The following is a 19,488-nucleotide window of genomic DNA, read 5'->3' on the forward strand; positions in this document are numbered from 1 at the left end:
TCTCTCCATTTCTCTCTGTCCTATCCAACAACAACGACAACAATAATAACTACAACAATAAAACAAGAAGGGCAACAAAAGGGAATAAATAAATAAAATTAAAAAAAAAAATCTGCTAGCAGGTGGCAGTTATGTGGTATAGAGATGGTCACAGCAAATCACTCTAAAAGTGAACTCAGGACAGTGCTTGGCAGTGACACAGGCAAAGCAGACCCAGCAGCACCACCAGCCCGAGAACAGGCCTCTCTCCACCTGGCATTTGGAAAAGAATCTGATAGCTGTAGCTTAAACCCTGGGCAGGGAGACCATTTTATGTGACACATTATGTGAGAATGGCAGAGAATGACGCTGAACTTCTTGCTAATTAAGCAGGTGTTTCCCGAAATTATGAATTGGTGAGATAATGAGATCTGACCATACTTGCACCTACCGAGTTGCTAGCCCAGCTCACATCAGTTAAACTGTAGACTTGGCAGCCTTTGAGCAGACATCACACCCACAAGTCTGTGATTTATTCTTCCCCCTTCACTTCTCCTTCTATCATTCTCAACATGGATTCTCTCACCTGCTCACTGAGTGATACAAAATGACACAAAATAGCCCAGTAGTATTTTGCAAATTTCAAAGCATCAGAGAGATAACAGAAATGATCATCTAGGGCCAGGGAGGTAACTCATTGTGTTAGAGCAGAGGGTTTGCACGCCTGAAGCCACAGAGGCCCCCAGGTTCAGTTGCTGGTACCACCGTGAGCCAGAATTGAGCAGTGCTCTGGGCTCTCTCTTTCACAGCAACTCAATGACACAGGCAGTTCAGGCTCTCACTTAACAGATGAGGAAACTGGGGCTCAGAGAGGTGAAAGCATGGGCCCCAGCTCTGCATGGTTAGTAAGGGGCAGAAGTTGAATGTGTGCCTAGACCTTCTCATTTGGTGTTAGTTCTGTCTGTCCCTAGCTCCCACTCAGCTCCATTTGAGGGTGGCTGACTGCCTCTGGGCATGGGACTACTACAAGAACAGACACTGGAGTGTGTTCTGATTTCAGAGGGAGGAAGAGGCTATGGGAGCAGGAAAGCTGGTGCTGAACACTCGTTGTTGTGTTGTGTGTCAGCTCTCTGGGCAGGCACTGTGCTGTCAGTGTTCCCACCTTCCACACAAGGAAGCTGAAGCTCATAGGGGGGGGTGTGGACTCCCCCAGATTTACAGTGATTTGAAGGGGGGCTCCTGCATCCCTGAAGTCATCTGCTGCTCCTCTGCTGCTCCTCTGCGCCTTGAGCTGACACAATTAAAGTCACCTATAACACAGTTAATGTCACCTAGAACAGTAAATAAAGAAACCACAAAGTTGTGGTCTTTGTCCCTGGAGGAAACAAGGAAGGAGACAGTGCAAAATTGGATTTCGTGGCCAAATAAAAGAAGCAGCAGTTGTATTGCTGGTTGCAGAAGGAAACGGGAGGGTTGGGTGTGCAAGAAATAATGTCAAAATGCATTTGTGGAAGTCAGCTGCAAACATTTCAATGAGAGTCTTCCTTCTGCTCCAGGAGCCATCAATGTATATGGAGCACTTTCTCTTCACCAGGTGGGATACCTGGTGTGGGAAAGGAATAATTAGTTTCCTTTGAGATCTGGCCACCTCTCATCCTAATACAGGAGCCTGAACTTTTAAGCTGCCACATTCAACTTTCCCTAATTCTAGAATGATGTCCACCCTTCCTGTTTGCTCCTGAGGCTCTATGTCTCTAATAGGCATGGGTAAGCCAGGAAAGGTTGATGGGGTCTATGAGCCCCTGGGTGGCTCTTGAATTTGGGGCAGTGGAGGGCAGGCATTAAATAGCAGCAGATAAGGCTCCACTCAGCACACTTGTGAAAGGTGGAGGAGTTCCTTCCATGGGCAGCTATCTGAGGCTTAATCTCTATTATCAATCTCTCTCCCCTAACCATAAAGGTATACATGTGACTTGAACCTGGACAACTGGGTACCCCCATTTCTCTGGCCAATTAAGTAAGGAAAAGCAAAGACAAGAAGCAAGAAAGGTTCAAGCTTCTGGTCCCTACCAGCATGGAAGAAGAAGCTTCAGGAGTGGTGAAGCAGTGCTGCATATGTCTTTCTCTAATCCTCTCTCTCTACCCTACCTCCTTATTTCTGTCTCTATAAAATAAAAAAAAGAAAGAAAGAAAAAAGAAAAGACAGACAGAAATCTCTGCTCCCCTCCTATACTATGGCCTTCTGGAAGCTTGTCCCCTGGCCCCACCATGTCCCTTGTAACTTACACAGGCAGCTTCTCGAACTTGCTCACACAGGCGCTTGGCGGGGATCAGGAAATCCAGGAGGAAACTCAGCCCATCTCCTTGGAAGTCAGAATCCAGGAGACGAAACACTTGACCCAGGACAGTGGGTGCTGTGGCCTCAAAGGGGGGATAGAGGCCTGCTAGTGCATGCTGGATGGCTCCATCCAAAGACTGGGGGTCCTGTAGGGAAAGAAGAGGATGAAAAGTGATAGTAACAGTGATAATAATAGAGTGGTGAGGGGTGGGGGTAGGGGCTCACCTGGTTGAGTTTACACATTACCACACATTAGGACCCGGGGCGGGGGGAGGGGGAGCATCACAAGTAGCGAAGCAAGGTCTACAAGTGTCTCTTCTTCTCCCTCTTTATCTCCCTTTCCCTCTCAATTTCTCTCTGTCCTATGAAAGAAAGAAAGAAAAAAGAAAGAAAGAAAAAAAGAAAGGTAGAAAGCGGGAAGAAAGGAAGGAAGAAAAGTGGCCACCAGAAGCAGTGGATTCACTGTGCAGGCACAGAGGCCCGGCAATAACATTGGTGACAATAAAAATAAACAATTAATTAAAAAAATAGAGTGGTGAACACTGTCCATGACCTCCCAGCCCCTATATGGCTCAGGTTTCTGGTAACTGTTGAAACTTCTCTCTTATCTCCTCCCCCTCCCTCACTACCTCCATTGGCCTTCCTTCCTGTTCCTCAAACACACTAGGCACAACTCCATCCTAGGCCCTCTGCATTGGCTAGAATATCTTTCCACAAGACAACATCACTCCCTCCCTATAGATCTTTGCTTACATGTCATCTTCTCCTGGTCCAGGGTCGAGTAGAGGAATGGGGAAGCATTCAAGTCAAGGCAGAGGAGAGCCCATCAGGCTGGCCTGCAGACCCGTGAGCTGAGTCACCAGCAGACGGAAGCTTAGACCAGATAACCTTGGTCAATGTGTAGGTTGGTGAGTGATAACAAGTAGGGTACTGGGTTATTTTTATCATTGAGTTTGGGGGTGGCTTGTTACACAGCAATAATTGATTGATACAAGCTGACATGACTGATACATGGCCTTGACTCATGTGTCCATCTGTCTCCTGGATGCCTGTTCTGGATGTCTATCAGGCAAAGACCATCTACACATCAAACTCAACTCAACCACCTCCTCAAGCTGCTCTTCCTGCAGCCCCTATCTTGGTCATGACCCTGCCATCGAGTCAGACTCCTAGGCTGGAAGTCTTCTCATCATTCTGCCCCTCCTCTTCCTTCTTGCCACAAACAACCCTCAACCATGTCCTATGACGTCTCCTCCCCTTCAGCACCCATCAGACTATTGTGTGCTCTGTGTTGCCGCCCTGACCCAGGCCTTGACTACCCTTCCACTGATCACCCCTCTGATCTCTAACCTCTAGAATTCTCACACCCAAGCACTCTCTACCAGGACTCCAGAGTAATCTTCCTCTTGTGCAGACCTGACTTTGTCAGCCCCCTCCTGGGAAGGCTCAAATGTTCCGCTGGGCTTGCAGAAGCATCCTGCTTCCAGAAATTCAGATCCTGGTGGTGTGGCCTCTGCCTCCAACTCTGGCCTCATTGCTTCCCTTGTTTCTGTTACAATGACACATGAGTTCTCCTGCCACCTCCAGGCCTTTTCACATACTGTGCCTTCCTCTAGGGATAGGGACTGCCTTCTACTTCCACACTCTCTCTGCCTGGTAACGCCCTTATTCTGCAAGGGTGAGGTAAGTCCTCACCTCTTCCAGGACATTTATTCTGACCTTCTCCCACCCCTCTCTATCTGAGCTGGATCAGTTGCCCCCTCCTCTGGGTTCCCTCCCAGATTGTTGTCTCCCCCAGTGGCCTCTGGGGTTCTGAGGGTGACAGTGGAAAGTATGACAATGACACCCAGAGTTCCACACATTAATTTCTGAAACCTGTGAATATGTGACCTCTCTTTCTCTCCCCTCTCTGACTTCCCTCCCCTTTCAATTCTCTCTGTGAAATGATATGATATGAAAAAAAAAAAAGGCCACCAGGAGCAGTACATTCATCATGCAGGCACAAATAAATAAATAAATAAATAAATAAATAGGGAAAATGGACATAGAGTCCAGGTTCATGGGTGGTCCTTAAAAAATGGAAAAGACAGGAAAGTGGCTTCTCCCCAAGAGTCTACAGAGAAGAATCCAGCCCTGCCAATGCCTCAACTGGAGCCCAGGAAGGCCTGGATTGGACTTCTGAGCTACATAATTGCAAGATGTTAAATGTGTGTTGCTTTAAGCTACTAAGTCTGCGATCACTTGCTCCAGCAGCAGGAGAAACTAACACAGCAGCAGGGGCTTCTGTTCCCTCAGGGTCTTCAGTCCTGGCATTGGGAGTGGTACCAAAGATGCTCAGGACTGTCAGGCAGGACACCACCACAAATGGCTTCTCCATTTGTGAAACAAACAAGTTGAACAGACCCACAGGTCCCCAGTCAGCAGCAGTACTAGAATCCGTGGTTATGATTTTCAGCTCAGAAGAACCCCAATGGGGCTGTCAAAATTGCTCACTTGGAAGGTGTGATATTTTGCCATGGTTTGAGCCCAGCCCTCACCACACTGAAGTGCTGTGGTCTCTTTCACACACACATACACACACACTCTCTCTCTCTCTTTCTCTCTCTGCCTCTCTGTTGCTGTCTTATAAAAGAAGAGGGAGAGGAGGAGAAAAAGAAGAAATAAAAAAGAACCCAAGAGTTGCAGACTCTAATCATTACTGAGGGATGTAAAGGGAGAAGAGAATAAATAAGAATCCAACATGAAAGGAGCCTATTTAAAATAGAAGATATATTTTTTTAATAAACAAAGCCTCTGGAGACAGAGAAATAAAACAGACTTGGAAGAAGAGGAGGAGAGTAGCATTCCTTGATCCCGGCAAGAATCTAAACCAGGAGAGAAACAGCAGATGCTCCCACGATCCTTGGGGATGTTGAAATAAACGTCAGTGTTATGAACTCACACAGTGTTAGACATAGGGCCGGCCCTAACCTCAATATTTGCAAAAGGAGGCATGGCTGATGTCTCCAGCTTTCATTCCCCAGGAAAGAGGGCCCTGGTATTGTCATGGTGGTGAACTTGCAGGAGGCCATTTGGCATAGTCAGTGGATATCCAAAAACAGCACATGCAGGAGAGGATATTTTCACACAGAGTGGCTTGGGGAAGGAAGAGGTCTTTCAGGGGCAGACAGGGAAAGGCTGGTCTGACTTGCTGACCTGACCCTCAGGAAAGGTCAGGCCCCACATTACCCTCCCAGCCACATCCCTCCCCCCCACCCAGGACAGCAGTGGGAGCAGGATGGGGAGTCAGAGGACCTATCTGAACACACATACGCATAGGCACAGGCACACGCACACACCAACACACACACACACACACACACACACATACTCAGTCACCTAGGGCAGCTCCTCTCCCTACTACACTCCCTCCCTTCTCCACCCTACCTCTCTGGAAGCACTGGCCCAACTGGGCTCTTTTCTTAATAAGGTTTAATTTTTAGGGGCCGAGAGGTAGCACACCTAGTTCAGTGTACACATCACAATGTGTAAGGACCCAGGTTCTAGCCACCGGTTCCCACATGCAGTGGAAGGGTGGGGTTGGGGGAAGCTTAACTAGTGGTGAAGCAGGTCTGCAGGTGTCTCTCTTTCTCCCTCTCTATCTCCCCCTCCTTGTTCGATTTCTTTCTACCCTATAAAATAAATGAATTAATAGTTAATTAATTAATTAAAACAAATTTTTAAATTTACTTTTCATTTGCTGAGATACAGACCAGACACTACTCAGCTTTGACATAAGGTGGCATCAGGGATTAAGAGTGGAACTGTTGGAACCTCAGGCATGCAACTCCTGTGCTCCACCAAGCTGGGTTCTCTCTGCCCTCACCTGGGTTGTGCTCAGCCTTGGGAAGGTGCCTCCCTTTGTTTCTCTCACGTAGGCAAGGCAGGAGCTATATTATCAAGCTCCAGCCCCACATGTGTGAGGCCCAAAGTTGCACCAGTGCCTATCATCTCTCTCCCTTCCCTCATCCTTTTCATCTCTGCCTCCTGCCCTTTGCTAGAAAAGAAAAAAAAAGTGCAGGAATGGTGGAATTGTGTAGACATGAAGCTCCAGTGAAGTCCCACAGGCAAGGAAAACATAAATACACACACACACACACACACACCAGAGCTAAGCTGGGCTTTGCCCCTGCACACATTCTTTTTCTCTTTTTCTATCTAGAGGGTGAGAGACAAAAAAGGAAAGACACCACAGCACTGGACCACAGCTTCCCCTGTGCATGGTGCTTCCTTATGGTGTCTGGAGCCTTTGAATCTAGGTCCTAGCACATAGTAAAGTGTGTGTCCCACCGTGTGAACTATCTCCCAGTCCCTTAATAGTCTAAATAAGTAAGTGAATACAGAAACTAGATCACCTTTGTGGCTGTAAGAATGCAGTCAGGGGCGGGAGAGACAGTTTAGCAGATAGAATGTATATCTTCCGTATGTCATCCAGGTTCAAGTCCTGGCACCATATAGGAAGGGCAAAGACACCAGGGGAAGCTCCAGTACTTTGGTTTCCTCTCTCTCCCTCCATCTCTCTCTCTCTCGGTCTGAATGAAAACATATCCTAGGGGGAGGGTGGGATTGTATTTATATAAGAACTTGATTCTGTATTACTCCCCCCCCCCCAAGACAAAGAATGGAGTCTGAAGGGTAGAACCCAAGTTCTGGCACTGTCACTAACTGACTTTGTGGCCTGTCAAGATACCTAACGCTCTCTGCCTTCCTTTTCCTTTTTCTTTTTTTAAAGATTTTGTTTATTTATTAATGAGAAACATAGGAGGAGAGAGAGAAAGAGAACCAGACATCACTCTGGTACATGTCCTGCCGGGCACTGAACTCAGGACCTCATGCTTGAGAGTCCGATGCCCATCCACTGTGCCACCTCCCAGACCACTGCCTTTCATTTCCTAATCTGCAAAATTGGAGACTGTTCTCTTACCCGTGGGAGCCAAGGAAGGCTGATGAGATGATGTATGCAAATCCTCTGCTCTGCACTAGCACTTACTAGGTGCTCAGTAAGCAACAAGGGCCACTGCTCCCTTTGTAGTTACTGTGTTTCTGCCTCACAATACCAACTTAATCAATACCAACTGGCATAAATACAATGCAAGTCCAAAACCAGGCTGGTGACGCATTCATTTGGGTGGTTTTGGCATTACTCTATTTGTGTAACCCTGTATTTATTAGTGTCATAGCTGTAGTATATATCTGCTACAAGTTCATATTCACATACCATGCCACATAACAATGGAATAAATGTACTTACTACATACGGTATTTTGTTTTTATGGTTCCATTTTGTATAAAAATAAGCAATTTTCTAAAAGAAAAAGTAAGCAATGGTAACAAATACTGTCATTAAACTGGGGGCATTTGGCTACCTCCTGGGGCTTTGAGGTCTTCTCTCTTCCTTGTTCCCACAGTGTGAATGCCAGAGACTGAAAGGTGCTAGAGACAGCCCGTTCTTGAGGGAGGCTTTCTCCCTGGGTCCCCAGAAGCTCAGAGGAGGCAATAAAAGGACCTGGCTTTCTGAGGCTGGGCGGTGGTGCACCCTGTTGAGCATACACTGTACCATGCACAAGAATCCAGGTTCAAACCCCTGATCCCCACCTGCAGGGGGGAAGCATCACAAGTGGTGAAGCAGGGCGGCAGGTGTCTCTCCCTCTCCCCTTTCCCTCTCAGTTTCGCTGTGTCCTATCAAAGAAAGGAGGGCAAGGGGAAGAAAAAAATGGCTGCCAGGAGTGATGGGATTGTTGTGGGAATAAAGAAACAAATAAACAAGTAATTTTAAAAAAGGACCTGTCTCTCTTGCCACGTGATTCAATGTTATTTAGATCTAGTCTGTGATGGCCTCTATCCCAGTTGGGGTTTGTATCCCAGTCTCTGGGGCACAGTGAAGCAAAGCATCTCTTCCCTGGGGCTCCTCACTTTCCCCATCTGTAAAAGGGGATTCTGAATCCTCGTCTGCCTCATTCAGATGATTGTTGTAGAGAGACAAGGACTTAATGGGTGTAGAGGGTTTCTGGAGAAGTAAAATGTGTTGTGACTGCTATTATCATTTTTGTCTATTATTTATTTTTATATTATGTATGTATTTATTGGATAAAGACAGACAAATTGAGAGGGAATGGGGAGATAGAGAAGGAGAGAAAAAGAGACACCTGCAGCATGGTTTTACCATTCATGGAGCTCTCCCCTGCCCCTACAGGTGGAGATTAGGGGATCTGAACTCAGATCCTTGAATTTTGTAGCATGTGTACTCTAAGGGCTGTGCCACCAACCAGTCCCTATTTATTTATTTATTTTTTTTAATTATTTATGAGAAAGAGGCAGAGCATCACTCTGGCACATGTACTGCTGGGGATCGAATTCAGAACCTCATACCTGAGGATCCAGCATCTTACCCGCTGCACCACCTTCCAGGCCACTGTTAGCATCTTTTGAATGTTTGACTCATCTTCTCACAGACAAAGCTCAAGTCCTAGTGTCTTGTGTCCTCTCCTGATCCCCTTCCTCAACCCATAGACACCATCACCCCAATGGGAACAACAGTTTCCATTGTGTACTGGCCTTTCTTTTACTTAGTCACACAAGGATCCCAGGGGTTAAGTAGGTCTACCCCCACCTTGCAGATGAGGCAACCCAAATTGAGCCTGCTTTTGCCCAAGGTCACACTGAAAAGGAGGAAGACAGAACTGGGAATCTCAGCCTAGTCTGCCCTCGGTCCCATCTTGTTTAGGCCCGGCAACAGTTTACAACGGCCTGAGGAGGCGGCTGACCTCAAGCCAAGCAAGGCTCGCAGACCCAGACCTGACGCCTCTGGCTTTCACAGACTGGCTCAGCCAGCCAGCCCCACATTGTAGCCATTTAAGGAGCAGCCAGTAAAAAATGAAGAATGTTCCTGCTTAATAGGACTTGGAGTTCTTGGCCAGATCATTACCTGCTATGGGCCCAACCCCAGGGGCTCACAGGCCGTCCAAGGATTGGAGGAAACACAATGCCAAGGGGTCTGGTGGCGGCGGGGGGAAAAAAAGCTGGCAACTGGCCACTTCAGATCAGCCTGTGAGCCCAGCCTGGGACCACAGGAACCCAAACACCGACAGCCAGACATGGCCCCCCTAAATGATTTCCGTGAAATTTAATCAATGTGTTTCCATTCCTTCCCAGTGAGTGGTGCCTGTCCTATCCTTTAACTGATCTCCAAGAAGAGCTAGGCAACAGGGGTGTGAGGCTTAAAAGGAGTATGGATCCACACCTACTGCTCACAGCTAAAGAAGGAGTCTCCGCCCCCCATGGCCCCAAGGGGCCCACAGAAGACACCTGCAGGACTGGCACTCAAGGACCTCATGCACCCACACCTTTGGAAGGAGCCAAAAGACATAGACTGTTCTGTACCCATGGGGCACAACAAGGAGAAGGGGGGCAAGAACATTTATAAGCTTTTTCTCCATGAGTCTTTGCAAAGGAACCTCTATTGCTATTGAAATTTATTATCGTTGTCAAGTAAAATAAGCAGAGATGATAAATATATTCCACCACTCCAGCAAAAGGTGTATCCCCAACCCCCCCCCCCGACTGCCTTTCATACCCAATGACTATTCTATCATCATTTTTGTTTTGTAAAGAAAAGTCTCTACATAGTTCTGATTCCCACTGTGTGAGGGCAGGCACTGGCAAGCCAAGAGGCTGTGACGTGTAGTGTTAACTGTGGTTGGCCCTGAGTGGATGAGGATCGGGGACCTTGTAAGGCACCATTTAATTTTTCTTTATAAATTGCTGGATTTTCCAAATGTTCTTTTGTAGAACTTTCATAATGGGGGCGGGGGGAGAAGGAGCAAATGAAACTATAATTGTGTGTGTGTGTGTGTGTGTGTGTGTGTGTGTGTGTGTGTGTTTAAGGCTGGCTCCCTTATTTTTAAATGCTTTCAGCAGATGTTAGTGGGATTTCTGAGACGTGGCCTGAACTTTTCTTAAAGGTCCAGATTTATTCGTTTGTTCCAAGGGGCAAAGACTGTAGTATCACTTTGCACTGGCACCTCCTAGCTTGGGAGTAGAGAGTGGGAAAACCACAGTGCACAATCATGTCTTCAATCTCTGCTCTCCTCCATAGTAGAAACTGCAGAGGCTGGGCAGTGGCATATCTAATTAAGTGCACATATTACCATATGCAAGGACCTGGGTTGGAGTCCTTACTCCCCACTTAATGGGAGGATGCTTCATGAGCTGTGAAACAGTCCTATGGGTATCTTTTACTCTCTCTCTCTCTCTCTCTCTCTCTCCCTCTCCTCCCCTCTCAATTTATCTCCATCTTATCAAATAAAATAATAATAATAATTTTTAAAAAAGAAATTGTGATGGGGCTGGGTGGTGGTGCACCTGGTTGAGCACATGTATTACAGTGCTCAAGGACCTGGGTTTGAGCCCCTAGCCCCCACCTGCAGGGGGAAAGCTTTACGAGTGGTGGAGCAGGGCTGCAGGTGTCTCTCTATCTCTCTCCTTCTCTATCACCCCCTACCTCTTGATTTCTGGCTGTCTCTATCCAAGAAATAAAGATAATAAATAAATAAATAAATAAATAAATAAATAAATAAAACTGTTTTAAAAAAAGAAATTGTGAGGAAAGATGCGACTTTCCTCCGGACTTGCTAAATTACCTTAATCTCAGTTTCCCTATCTGTAAAATGGGGGTGTTGGGCATATCTATTTCCAATGACTCTTTCAGAGAAACCATTCTAGAACTCAAAGTATAATCAGAGTCAGGAAGGCTTGGAGCTGACATGTGCTTCCCAGCTGAGATCTATTAATCCTCAGGTGGTGAGAAAGTTTCAAAAAATCTGTCTCATGCATCTCAGGACCTCTGGTCCAGAGAGAGTCTAATCCAGCAGGCAGAGAAAAAAGTGCCTACAGAGGGCAGACAAGTGACATGGAAGACAGAGTGAGCTGCGAATGAGAAAACCTCCTCTCGGGGCACATACATTATAGTGCACAAGGACTGAGGTTCAAGAACTCAGTCCCCTGGGTGCAAAAGGTCCTTGAAAAGCTTCACAAGTGGTGAAGCAGTGCTGCAGGCGTCTCCCTTTCTCCCTCTTCCCTCTAAATTTCTCTCTGTCTCTATCCAGTAAGTAAATATAAATACATAAATAAATAATTATTTTTTAAAATATTTATTTCCTTTTGTTGTCTTGTTGTTGTTACTGATGTTGTCATTGTTGGATAGGACAGAGAGAAATGGAGAGAAGAGGGGAAGACAGAGAAGGGGAGAGAAAGATAGAAACCTGCAGACCTGCTTCACTGCCTGTGAAGCGACTCCCTTGCAGGTGGGGAACCGGGGGCTCAAACTAGAATCCTTACACCGGTCCTTGCGCTTTGTGCCACGTGCGCCTAACCCACTGCGCTACCGCATGACTCCCAATAACTATTTTAAAAAGAAAATATCCTCTCTAAAAAACCTTGATGAGGGACTGAGGAGACAGCATAGTGGTTATACACACAGATTGCATGCTTTAGGCTCCAAGGTCTCAGGTTCAATCCCTAGCACCACCCATAAGCCAGAACTGAACAGTACTCTGGTGAAAATAATAATAATAGTAATAACAATAATAAATAAATCAATACATAAATAAAACCTTGGTGATTACCCTGAGGTGACAGGTAGCCTGAGTGTCAGGTAGGCACTACGGAGTAGTGAGGTCTGGGGCAGGTCCCCATTTTCATTAATCCCAGCTGAGTATTGCTGGGCCCAGCATTGCCTGATGTGCTGATATTCTGCTAAAACCTCACCATTAGTTCAAGGTTTCCAAGGGTCAGGGAGTATACCATAGTGGTTATGTGGCAGGAGTTCATGCTTGATGCCACAGTGGTTCTAAGTTCAATCGCTGGCACTGCCATAACACTGGTCTTGCTCTCATTAAAATCAATATTTAAAAAAATAAAATAAAGGTCAGTTAAACCACACACATCTGGGAACCAGACACAGCCCCATGGATATCTGGTTTTGACAACCAGGCCCAACTACCTGGGGTATTTCTCTTGAACCTCTCCCAGTTGGAGCTTCTCAAACCAATATTCTGTTGTTCTGGCTGCCAGGAATTTTCAAAGAAAACTTCTTCAGTGTTAAATCATTTTTGTTCATCGGTGAGTGAAGTTATAAGTGAGAAATTGCTCCTTGGGTGTTTTGTTTCTCTCCCTCTTTAGATCTTTTGAAAGTGGAAGGGGGAAAAAAAACATAAACATCCCAAATGCAGTAAAGTGAGAGACCCAAGTCCAAAGACCCGAGTCAAAGCCCAACTGTTTCAGGTATGATCCATGTGACCTTGAACAAGTCTCCTTCAGTTTCCTGGGCCATAGTTCTGGGGGTGCCCCCTTTCTTTCCATCTCCCCTTAGTCTTTACCCTGAGGTTCACCCTCTCCCACCTAAGCCATGAGATTATAATACCACTGATGACTGGAGCCCATTCCCACTGAGCACACCTTCTGTCTAGGGCCTCACAGTAGGAATGTTCCAGATATTCTTTCATTTCATCTTCTCAGCAACATCATGGGATGGTATTTCAATTTCTGTTTCGCAGGTTAAGAAATTGAGCCCAAAGGTGGCTCTGTGGCGCAATGGATAGCGCATTGGACTTCTAGTGATAAGAAATGGAGCCCAAGGCTCTACTACCAATAAACGTGAAAAACAAAGGTACCCGTTTGTCTGCCCAACCCTCAGGCTCCCTGCCACCACCAGTCCAGACTCCCCTATAGCCATCACAGTCACCTATCTATGACCCTACACTGTTCACGACCTGGAGTGGCTCCTCACTGGCATAGCCACTCAGTCTGGCATTGGAGAGCTGTCAGGGTGCCCCTTCTCCTCTTTCTCTTCCTCACCCTCCTTCTCCCCCTCCTCCTCATCTTTTTCTATCATTGCCAGAGCTTTACCACCAGGATGGCTTTTTTTTTTCTTTCCGGAGACAGAAACAAAGAAGGAGAGAGGGAGGAAAGGAGGAAATAGACCACAGCACTAAAGCTTCCTCCAATGCCATGGGGGCCAGGCTGGAGCCCAGGTCTCACACATGGCAAAGTAGCATACCGGCCAGGTGAGCTCTCTCACTGGGCCAGCTCTCCTCCTTGAAACATGCTTCTCTCTAGCCTACAGCTCCACACTCACCCACAGACCACACCCGTGAGTTCTTCTTGTTTAAAGTATCGTTTCCTTAGCATTAATTGGTATTTACTTCATAGTCATCCTTTTTAGTCCGTGGATCTCCACCTTAAATGTATTTTTCTTTTTATTTCTTCATTATGTATTGCACAGAGATAGAAACTGAAATTATTTATTGCTATTGCATTGAGACAGAGAAATTGAGAGCGGGAGACAAAGAGAGACACCTGAAACACTGCTTCGTTGCTTGAGAAGCTTCCCCCACAGATGGGGTCAGGAGGCTTGAACCTGGGTCCTTGTGCATGGTAGCATGTGCATTCAACCTGGTCAGCCACTGCCTGAGGTGGCCCAAATAGACCCAAATCTATTTTTCTTTATCATCATGCATTTGTGCTATTGGGTACGTGTCTCATCACACATGAAGATGAAAAGCTGTAAAATGTAAAATATTCATCTAAATATCACAAAAATCTCTTCTCCCGGAGCCCAAGGTGGATGTTCACTGTGACCCCCCCCACCCCCAGCCCACTGTACCACTCCCCTCACCCCAGGAAGGGACCAGCTCCTTGCAGCCCTGAACTCTCTGCTTGATGTGTCTCTGTGTATCTCTTAGGATGAGCTTACAGGCAGAAAATGGGCTCTTAATCACATTTCCCAGAATGCAGTGAGTGGGGCAGCCCCTCCCACAGACTGAAAGGCCAAACAGACAACAAGGACGCCTTCTTTCTGGCACCATACACGGGCCTAGCACAGTGCATACCCTGGAGCCACCAGGAGGCTGGTGCTGACTTAATAAATAATAATAAACTGACTTGCACTCAACTAGTTTTTCTCAAAGTGTGGGATTGAAACCAAGGTGGCCCAGGAGATGATCTGGGAGGACATGAAATCAGAGCAAAGTTACGGTAAGAAGACGAGTCCAGGGGCAGCAAGACAGCTCACCTGCATATTCTGATATTCTGCTTAAGTCTCACCAAGCTTTTCAAGGTTGTCAAGGGTCAGGGAGTATACCATTCTGGATAGTGCGCCTGCTTTACCATGAGCACAACTCAGGTTCGAGGACCCCCCCACCACCACACACACACTGAACTGGAGGAAGCTTAGGTGCTGTGGTTTCTTTCCCTTTCTGTGCTTGTCTTTCTATCTAAAAAACATTGGCTCTGGAGTTGGGCGGTAGCGCAGCAGGTTAAGTGCAGGTGGCGCAAAGCGCAAGGACCAGCGCAAGAATCCCAGTTCGAGCCCCCAGCTCCCCACCTGCAGGGGAATCATCATTTCACAGGCAGTGAAGCAGGTCTGCAGGTGTCTCTATCTTTCTCTCCCCCTCTCTGTCTTCCCCTCCTCTCTCCATTTCTTTCTGCCCTATCCAACAACGACGACATCAATAACAACAACAGTAATAACTACAACAATAAAACAAGGGCAACAAAAAGGAATGAATAAATAAAAAATTTTTTTAAATTGAGGGAGTCGGGCGGTGACACAGTGGGTTAAGTGCACGTGGCGCAAAGCGCAAGGACTGGCATAAGGATCCCGGTTCAAGCCTCCGGCTTCCCACCTTCAGCGGAGTCGTTTCACAAATGTTGAAGCAGGTCTGTAGGTGTCTGTCTTTCTCTCCCCTTCTCTGTCTTCCTCTCCTCTCTCCATTTCTCTCTATCCTATCCAACAATAATGACATCAATAACCACAAGGGCAACAAAAGGAAAAAAATTTTAAATAAATTTTAAAAAACATTGGCTCATACTAGTGAAATCCCAGAAAGGACAAAAATAAGTAAGTAATAAGGGATGGGGAGATAGCATAATGGCTATGCAGAAATGCTTTCATGCCTGAGGTGCCAAAGGTCTCAGGTTTAATTCCCAGCACCACCATAAACCAGAGCTGAGCAATGCTCTAGTAAAATAATAATGATAATGATGATGATGATGATGATGTAAGTCAATTTAAAGAAAAATAGTGAGGAAACCGTAACTAGTAAATTTTATTAACTCCTTGTAATAGCTCTACAGTAAGTAGATAAGCAAAAATTGTTGGAATGATACTGAAATATAGAGTGGGTAGGCCCTAAGCTTCTTTGTCATAAGATGCTCTTAGCACTGAGCTGCCCCAGAAAACTACAGAGCCAAGTCACCTCACAGAAACTGCAGCTGAGATTATATATATATATATATATATATCATCTCCCTATGTTGTGTAGGAAGCCTTACTCCTCTGGTACATAGGTGAGAGGTTGGATGAGATGGAGCTCACTGAGGCTGAGAGCAACATGAACAGCCTTGTCTCCAAGTACCAACTGTACCAGGATGCCACCACAAAAGAGGGAGAAGAGTTGGGTGAGGAGGCAGAAGAGGAGGAGGCCTAAGCAGAGCCCAGTCACCTCAGTTCCCTTGGCCTTCTCAATTACCCCTTTTCTCTGCCTCAGATTTGCTTTTTCTGCTTGATTTTTTTCCATTCTTCGTGTGTGTGTGTGTGTGTGTGTGTGTGTGTGTATGTGTGTGTGTGTGTATGTGTGTGTGTGTGTTGAGGGTGAGGGATTCTAAAACAGTGCCTGGCACATAATAGGCACTCAATAAATATTTGTTTGTTGAATGACTCCTCTCTTTCTACTCTGGAGAAATCTATATTTCTGCCATTCTGGGTTCATTTGGTGCCCCCTGTCATCTGTCCAGTTAATATTTCCTCCTCTGTTTTAAAGATAATTCCCCAAGAAGCTGAGTCATCCAGATCCCACTTAGAACCACATGCTAAAAAAAAAAAAAATCAAAACAGAGGGTCAGGTGGTAGCACACCCCATTAAATTAATACACAGGTATTAATTACCATGTGCAAGGACCCAGGTGCGAGCCTTCACTTCATGAACCAGGTCTGCAAGTGTCTCTCTCTCTCTCCTGTTCTTCCTCCTCCACCCCCTACCCCCAACTTCTCTTTGTCCTAGCCAGCAAAAAAGGGGAAAAATGTTTAGGGAATTGCTTTTTTCTCATATTTAAAAGATGCAGTTGCCCCCCGCCCCCCCCCAAAGTCAAAAATAAATGGGAATGGGGGGGTAGGAAAATCAGAAAGTTTTTCTTGAAGTGACATATGAGTAGAGATTTACATGATGAATAGAAATTCACTAAGTGAAAGAGTTCTGTCCAGCAGGAAAAGCATATGCCAAGGCCCTGCAGAGGGATAGTGAGGTGGACAGTGACCACCTTTAACATTTAAAGACCAACCTGGCAGCAAAATCCACTTACATTTGTACTCAGGAAAGAGTTTCTCCAGTTTTGAGAGGAGCTGCCCACAGCCTGACCTTCTCGGGATCTGGGTTTCATTGCAGGATTTCTGGCTTGTAAGTTAGATTCCAAACCAGGGGAGATTTGACAAGCCGGTTGTGGCTCTGAAATGGGGTTGACAGCTGAGTCCAGGTTCAGAATTCAGGCTGTCCTAACCCTTGCTTGGTTGGGCTGACCAGGGATAGTTATCAGAGCTCCCAATTTATAGAATAGCAATACCAGCAGAGCTCTGGTTAGAATGTGTGTACATTTCGTGAGTTCTTGTACATGCATTGCCCAGCACCAGCCTTTCTGTGGTGGGGCGTGGATAACATCATATGGCTGTTGTCAGAGGGCTCCAGGAACACTGTGTGTTGGCTATATGGCCCCATGTGTCTGTCCTTATTTAGGCGGTACAGGAGAGCAAGCAGACAGATGTATGTATGAGGTCACATGCACCCAGCCCTAGAGCTCACTGGGAACAAATTTGGGTACTAAACATTCCATTTGTGTCCCTGTATAAACAGTCCTATTAAAAAAAAATCTTCTGGGAAGGCTGTGGCACACCCCACTAAGCACACAGGTTACCAATGTGCAAGGACCAGGGTTCAACCCCTAGGTCCCCACCTGAAGGGGTGGGGAGAAGCTTCACAAGTGGTGAAGCAGGACTGCAGGTGTTTGTTTTTCTCTCCTCCTCTATCTTCTCCTCCCTTCTCAGTTTCTCTCTCTCCTATGGAATAATTATATATACAAAAAATTCTTCTGCATCTAGACATGGGCATCAATGAAAACCTAACCAAATTCAACACAGTAGGTCACAGCAAGGGTTAAAGCCCTGGCCTGTCTTCATTATCCTTTTCCAAAACCCCATAGCTCCTGTGAATCTGCCCCGGGGCTTCTGGGCCTGTCTAGGACCAGACTGGGATTTTCTGAAAACAGACTTTTCTTTCATTCTCTGTTGCCAGATACTGGTGCGCGCGCGCGCGCGCGCGCGCGCGCGCACACACACACACACACACACACACACACACACACACGCACACGCGCGCGCACACACACACACACCTTTCTCAAAGTTTCCTTCGCAACCTTGTCCAGGCCAAGGTGCCAGCCCAGGAAGTCACAGTATGGGGACAATGACCTCCCTTCACCCTCCTTTCCCCCACTGAATTCCCAGGGGAGCACCTGACTTTCCCACCTTGAATCTAAAATAGCAAAACAACCCTAGATTTGGGTGAACAGTTGTCCCCTGCCCACTGCCTGCTGTTCACTCTCTTTGCACTGCAGAACTGGACCCCCCCACATACTCCAAGCCCCCCTGTGGCTTTTCAGTCCAAAGCACAGCACCACCTCAAGTTCAGTCCAAGGACTAGGATTCCAGTTTTGATGCCACAGCCTAACTTTGCCAACCATACTCCAATCTTCCTCCATCTGCTTCACAATTGCACAATTAGTGCAAAGAGTGCCGCCTACACCCAGACGCACCCCCACCCTCCACCCCTGCTGAAGGAGACAATTTACTCCTAGAGGGATACTGAGGGGGAAGGTCTCAACGTGGAAATTTAGGGGGTGGCCTTGAAGGCTATGCCCCATCCAAAAGGGGGTCAGAGCCAGGTGGTCCAGGCCTTGGCAGGCGTTACCATAGTGACGGGCTCTGAGGGCTGTGGCTCCTCTCCAGGGTCAGCTGGTCTGCAGGTCTGTCTGTCCAGTGAGCAACCGGTTCAGGGCCCGTCTAGCACTGAAGCAAGAGGACCGAGCAGGCCCAGGAGCTCAGGCTCCAGAGACAGGGAGAGGAAGGAGTGCGGGGAGAGGCGGGAGAGCTAGTCAAGGAGACAGACAGACTCTGCCAGCGCCGAGGGGTGTGCAGGGGCGGGGCGAGGCGGGCAGCTGCTCCCAGCTTGGGCCTGGGCGGCCCCTTTGTGCTGGCGCCGGACCCCCCACCCTGCCCGCCCAGCCACATGATGAGAAGCAGGCGCCCCCTCCCGCCCGCGGGCGGCCACGGCGGCCAAGACCACGGAGTCCCCGCCAGTGCTATTCGCTGCAGAGCCTTCTGCAGACTGGTCTGCACCGGCCTCCCGCAGCTTGGGACCTGGGAGTCGCAGCTGGGTTCGAGTCTCAATCATTCATTCAGAAAACAATTTATCTACAATGCCGAACATCCTTTCGCCATAATCTTGAATTAAAAATGTCTGTCAAAGGTATGGGAGATGGGCGGGGGAGATAGCATAATGGTTATACAAAGAGACTCTCATGCCTGAGGCTCAAAGTCCCAGGTTCAATCCCCTGCACCACTATAAGCTAGAGCTGAGCAGTGCTCTGGTGTTTCTCTCTCTCCCTCTACAAAATAAAATAAATTATACATATACATATACACATACACATACACATACACATACACATACACATACACATACATATACATGTAAGGGAAGCAATGATTATGCAAAGAGACTCTTCTGCCTGAGGCACCAAGGTCTCAGGTTCAGCCCCTAGCATCACTATTAGCTAGAGCTGAGCAGCAGTGCTCTGGATGAAAAAAAAATCCCTATCTGTTAAAAAGTTTGCATTCGGGCTAAGCGCAGGTGGTGCAAAGCACAAGGACCGGCATAAGGATCCCGGTTCGAACCCCGGCTCCCCACCTGCAGGGGAGTCGCTTCACAGTCGGTGAAGCAGGTCTGCAGGTGTCTATCTTTCTCTCCCCCTCTCTGTCTTCCCCTCCCTCTCTCCATTTCTCTCTGTCCTATCCAACAACGACA

The 19,488-nt window shown here is 47.1% G+C and overlaps 1 protein-coding gene across 2 annotated transcripts in view; it reads right to left on the reverse strand.

Annotated features, from left to right (window-relative positions):
* Positions 1-18,661, reverse strand: part of KIAA1755 (KIAA1755 ortholog) — a 58,687-nt gene extending 40,026 nt beyond the window's left edge. For both annotated transcript variants that reach the window (XM_060189801.1, XM_016187506.2), the window contains exons 1-2: positions 18,373-18,661; positions 2,266-2,463 (exon numbers count right to left, since the gene is read on the reverse strand). In XM_060189801.1, coding sequence (XP_060045784.1) covers positions 2,266-2,463; positions 18,373-18,375 — 201 coding nt within the window. In that variant the 5' untranslated portion in view covers positions 18,376-18,661. The remainder of the gene's footprint in view (positions 1-2,265; positions 2,464-18,372) is intronic.
* Between the last annotated feature and the right edge of the window lie 827 nt (positions 18,662-19,488).

Source organism: Erinaceus europaeus, chromosome 1 (genome assembly GCF_950295315.1).
Source record: "Erinaceus europaeus chromosome 1, mEriEur2.1, whole genome shotgun sequence".
Classification (NCBI taxonomy): domain Eukaryota; kingdom Metazoa; phylum Chordata; class Mammalia; order Eulipotyphla; family Erinaceidae; genus Erinaceus; species Erinaceus europaeus.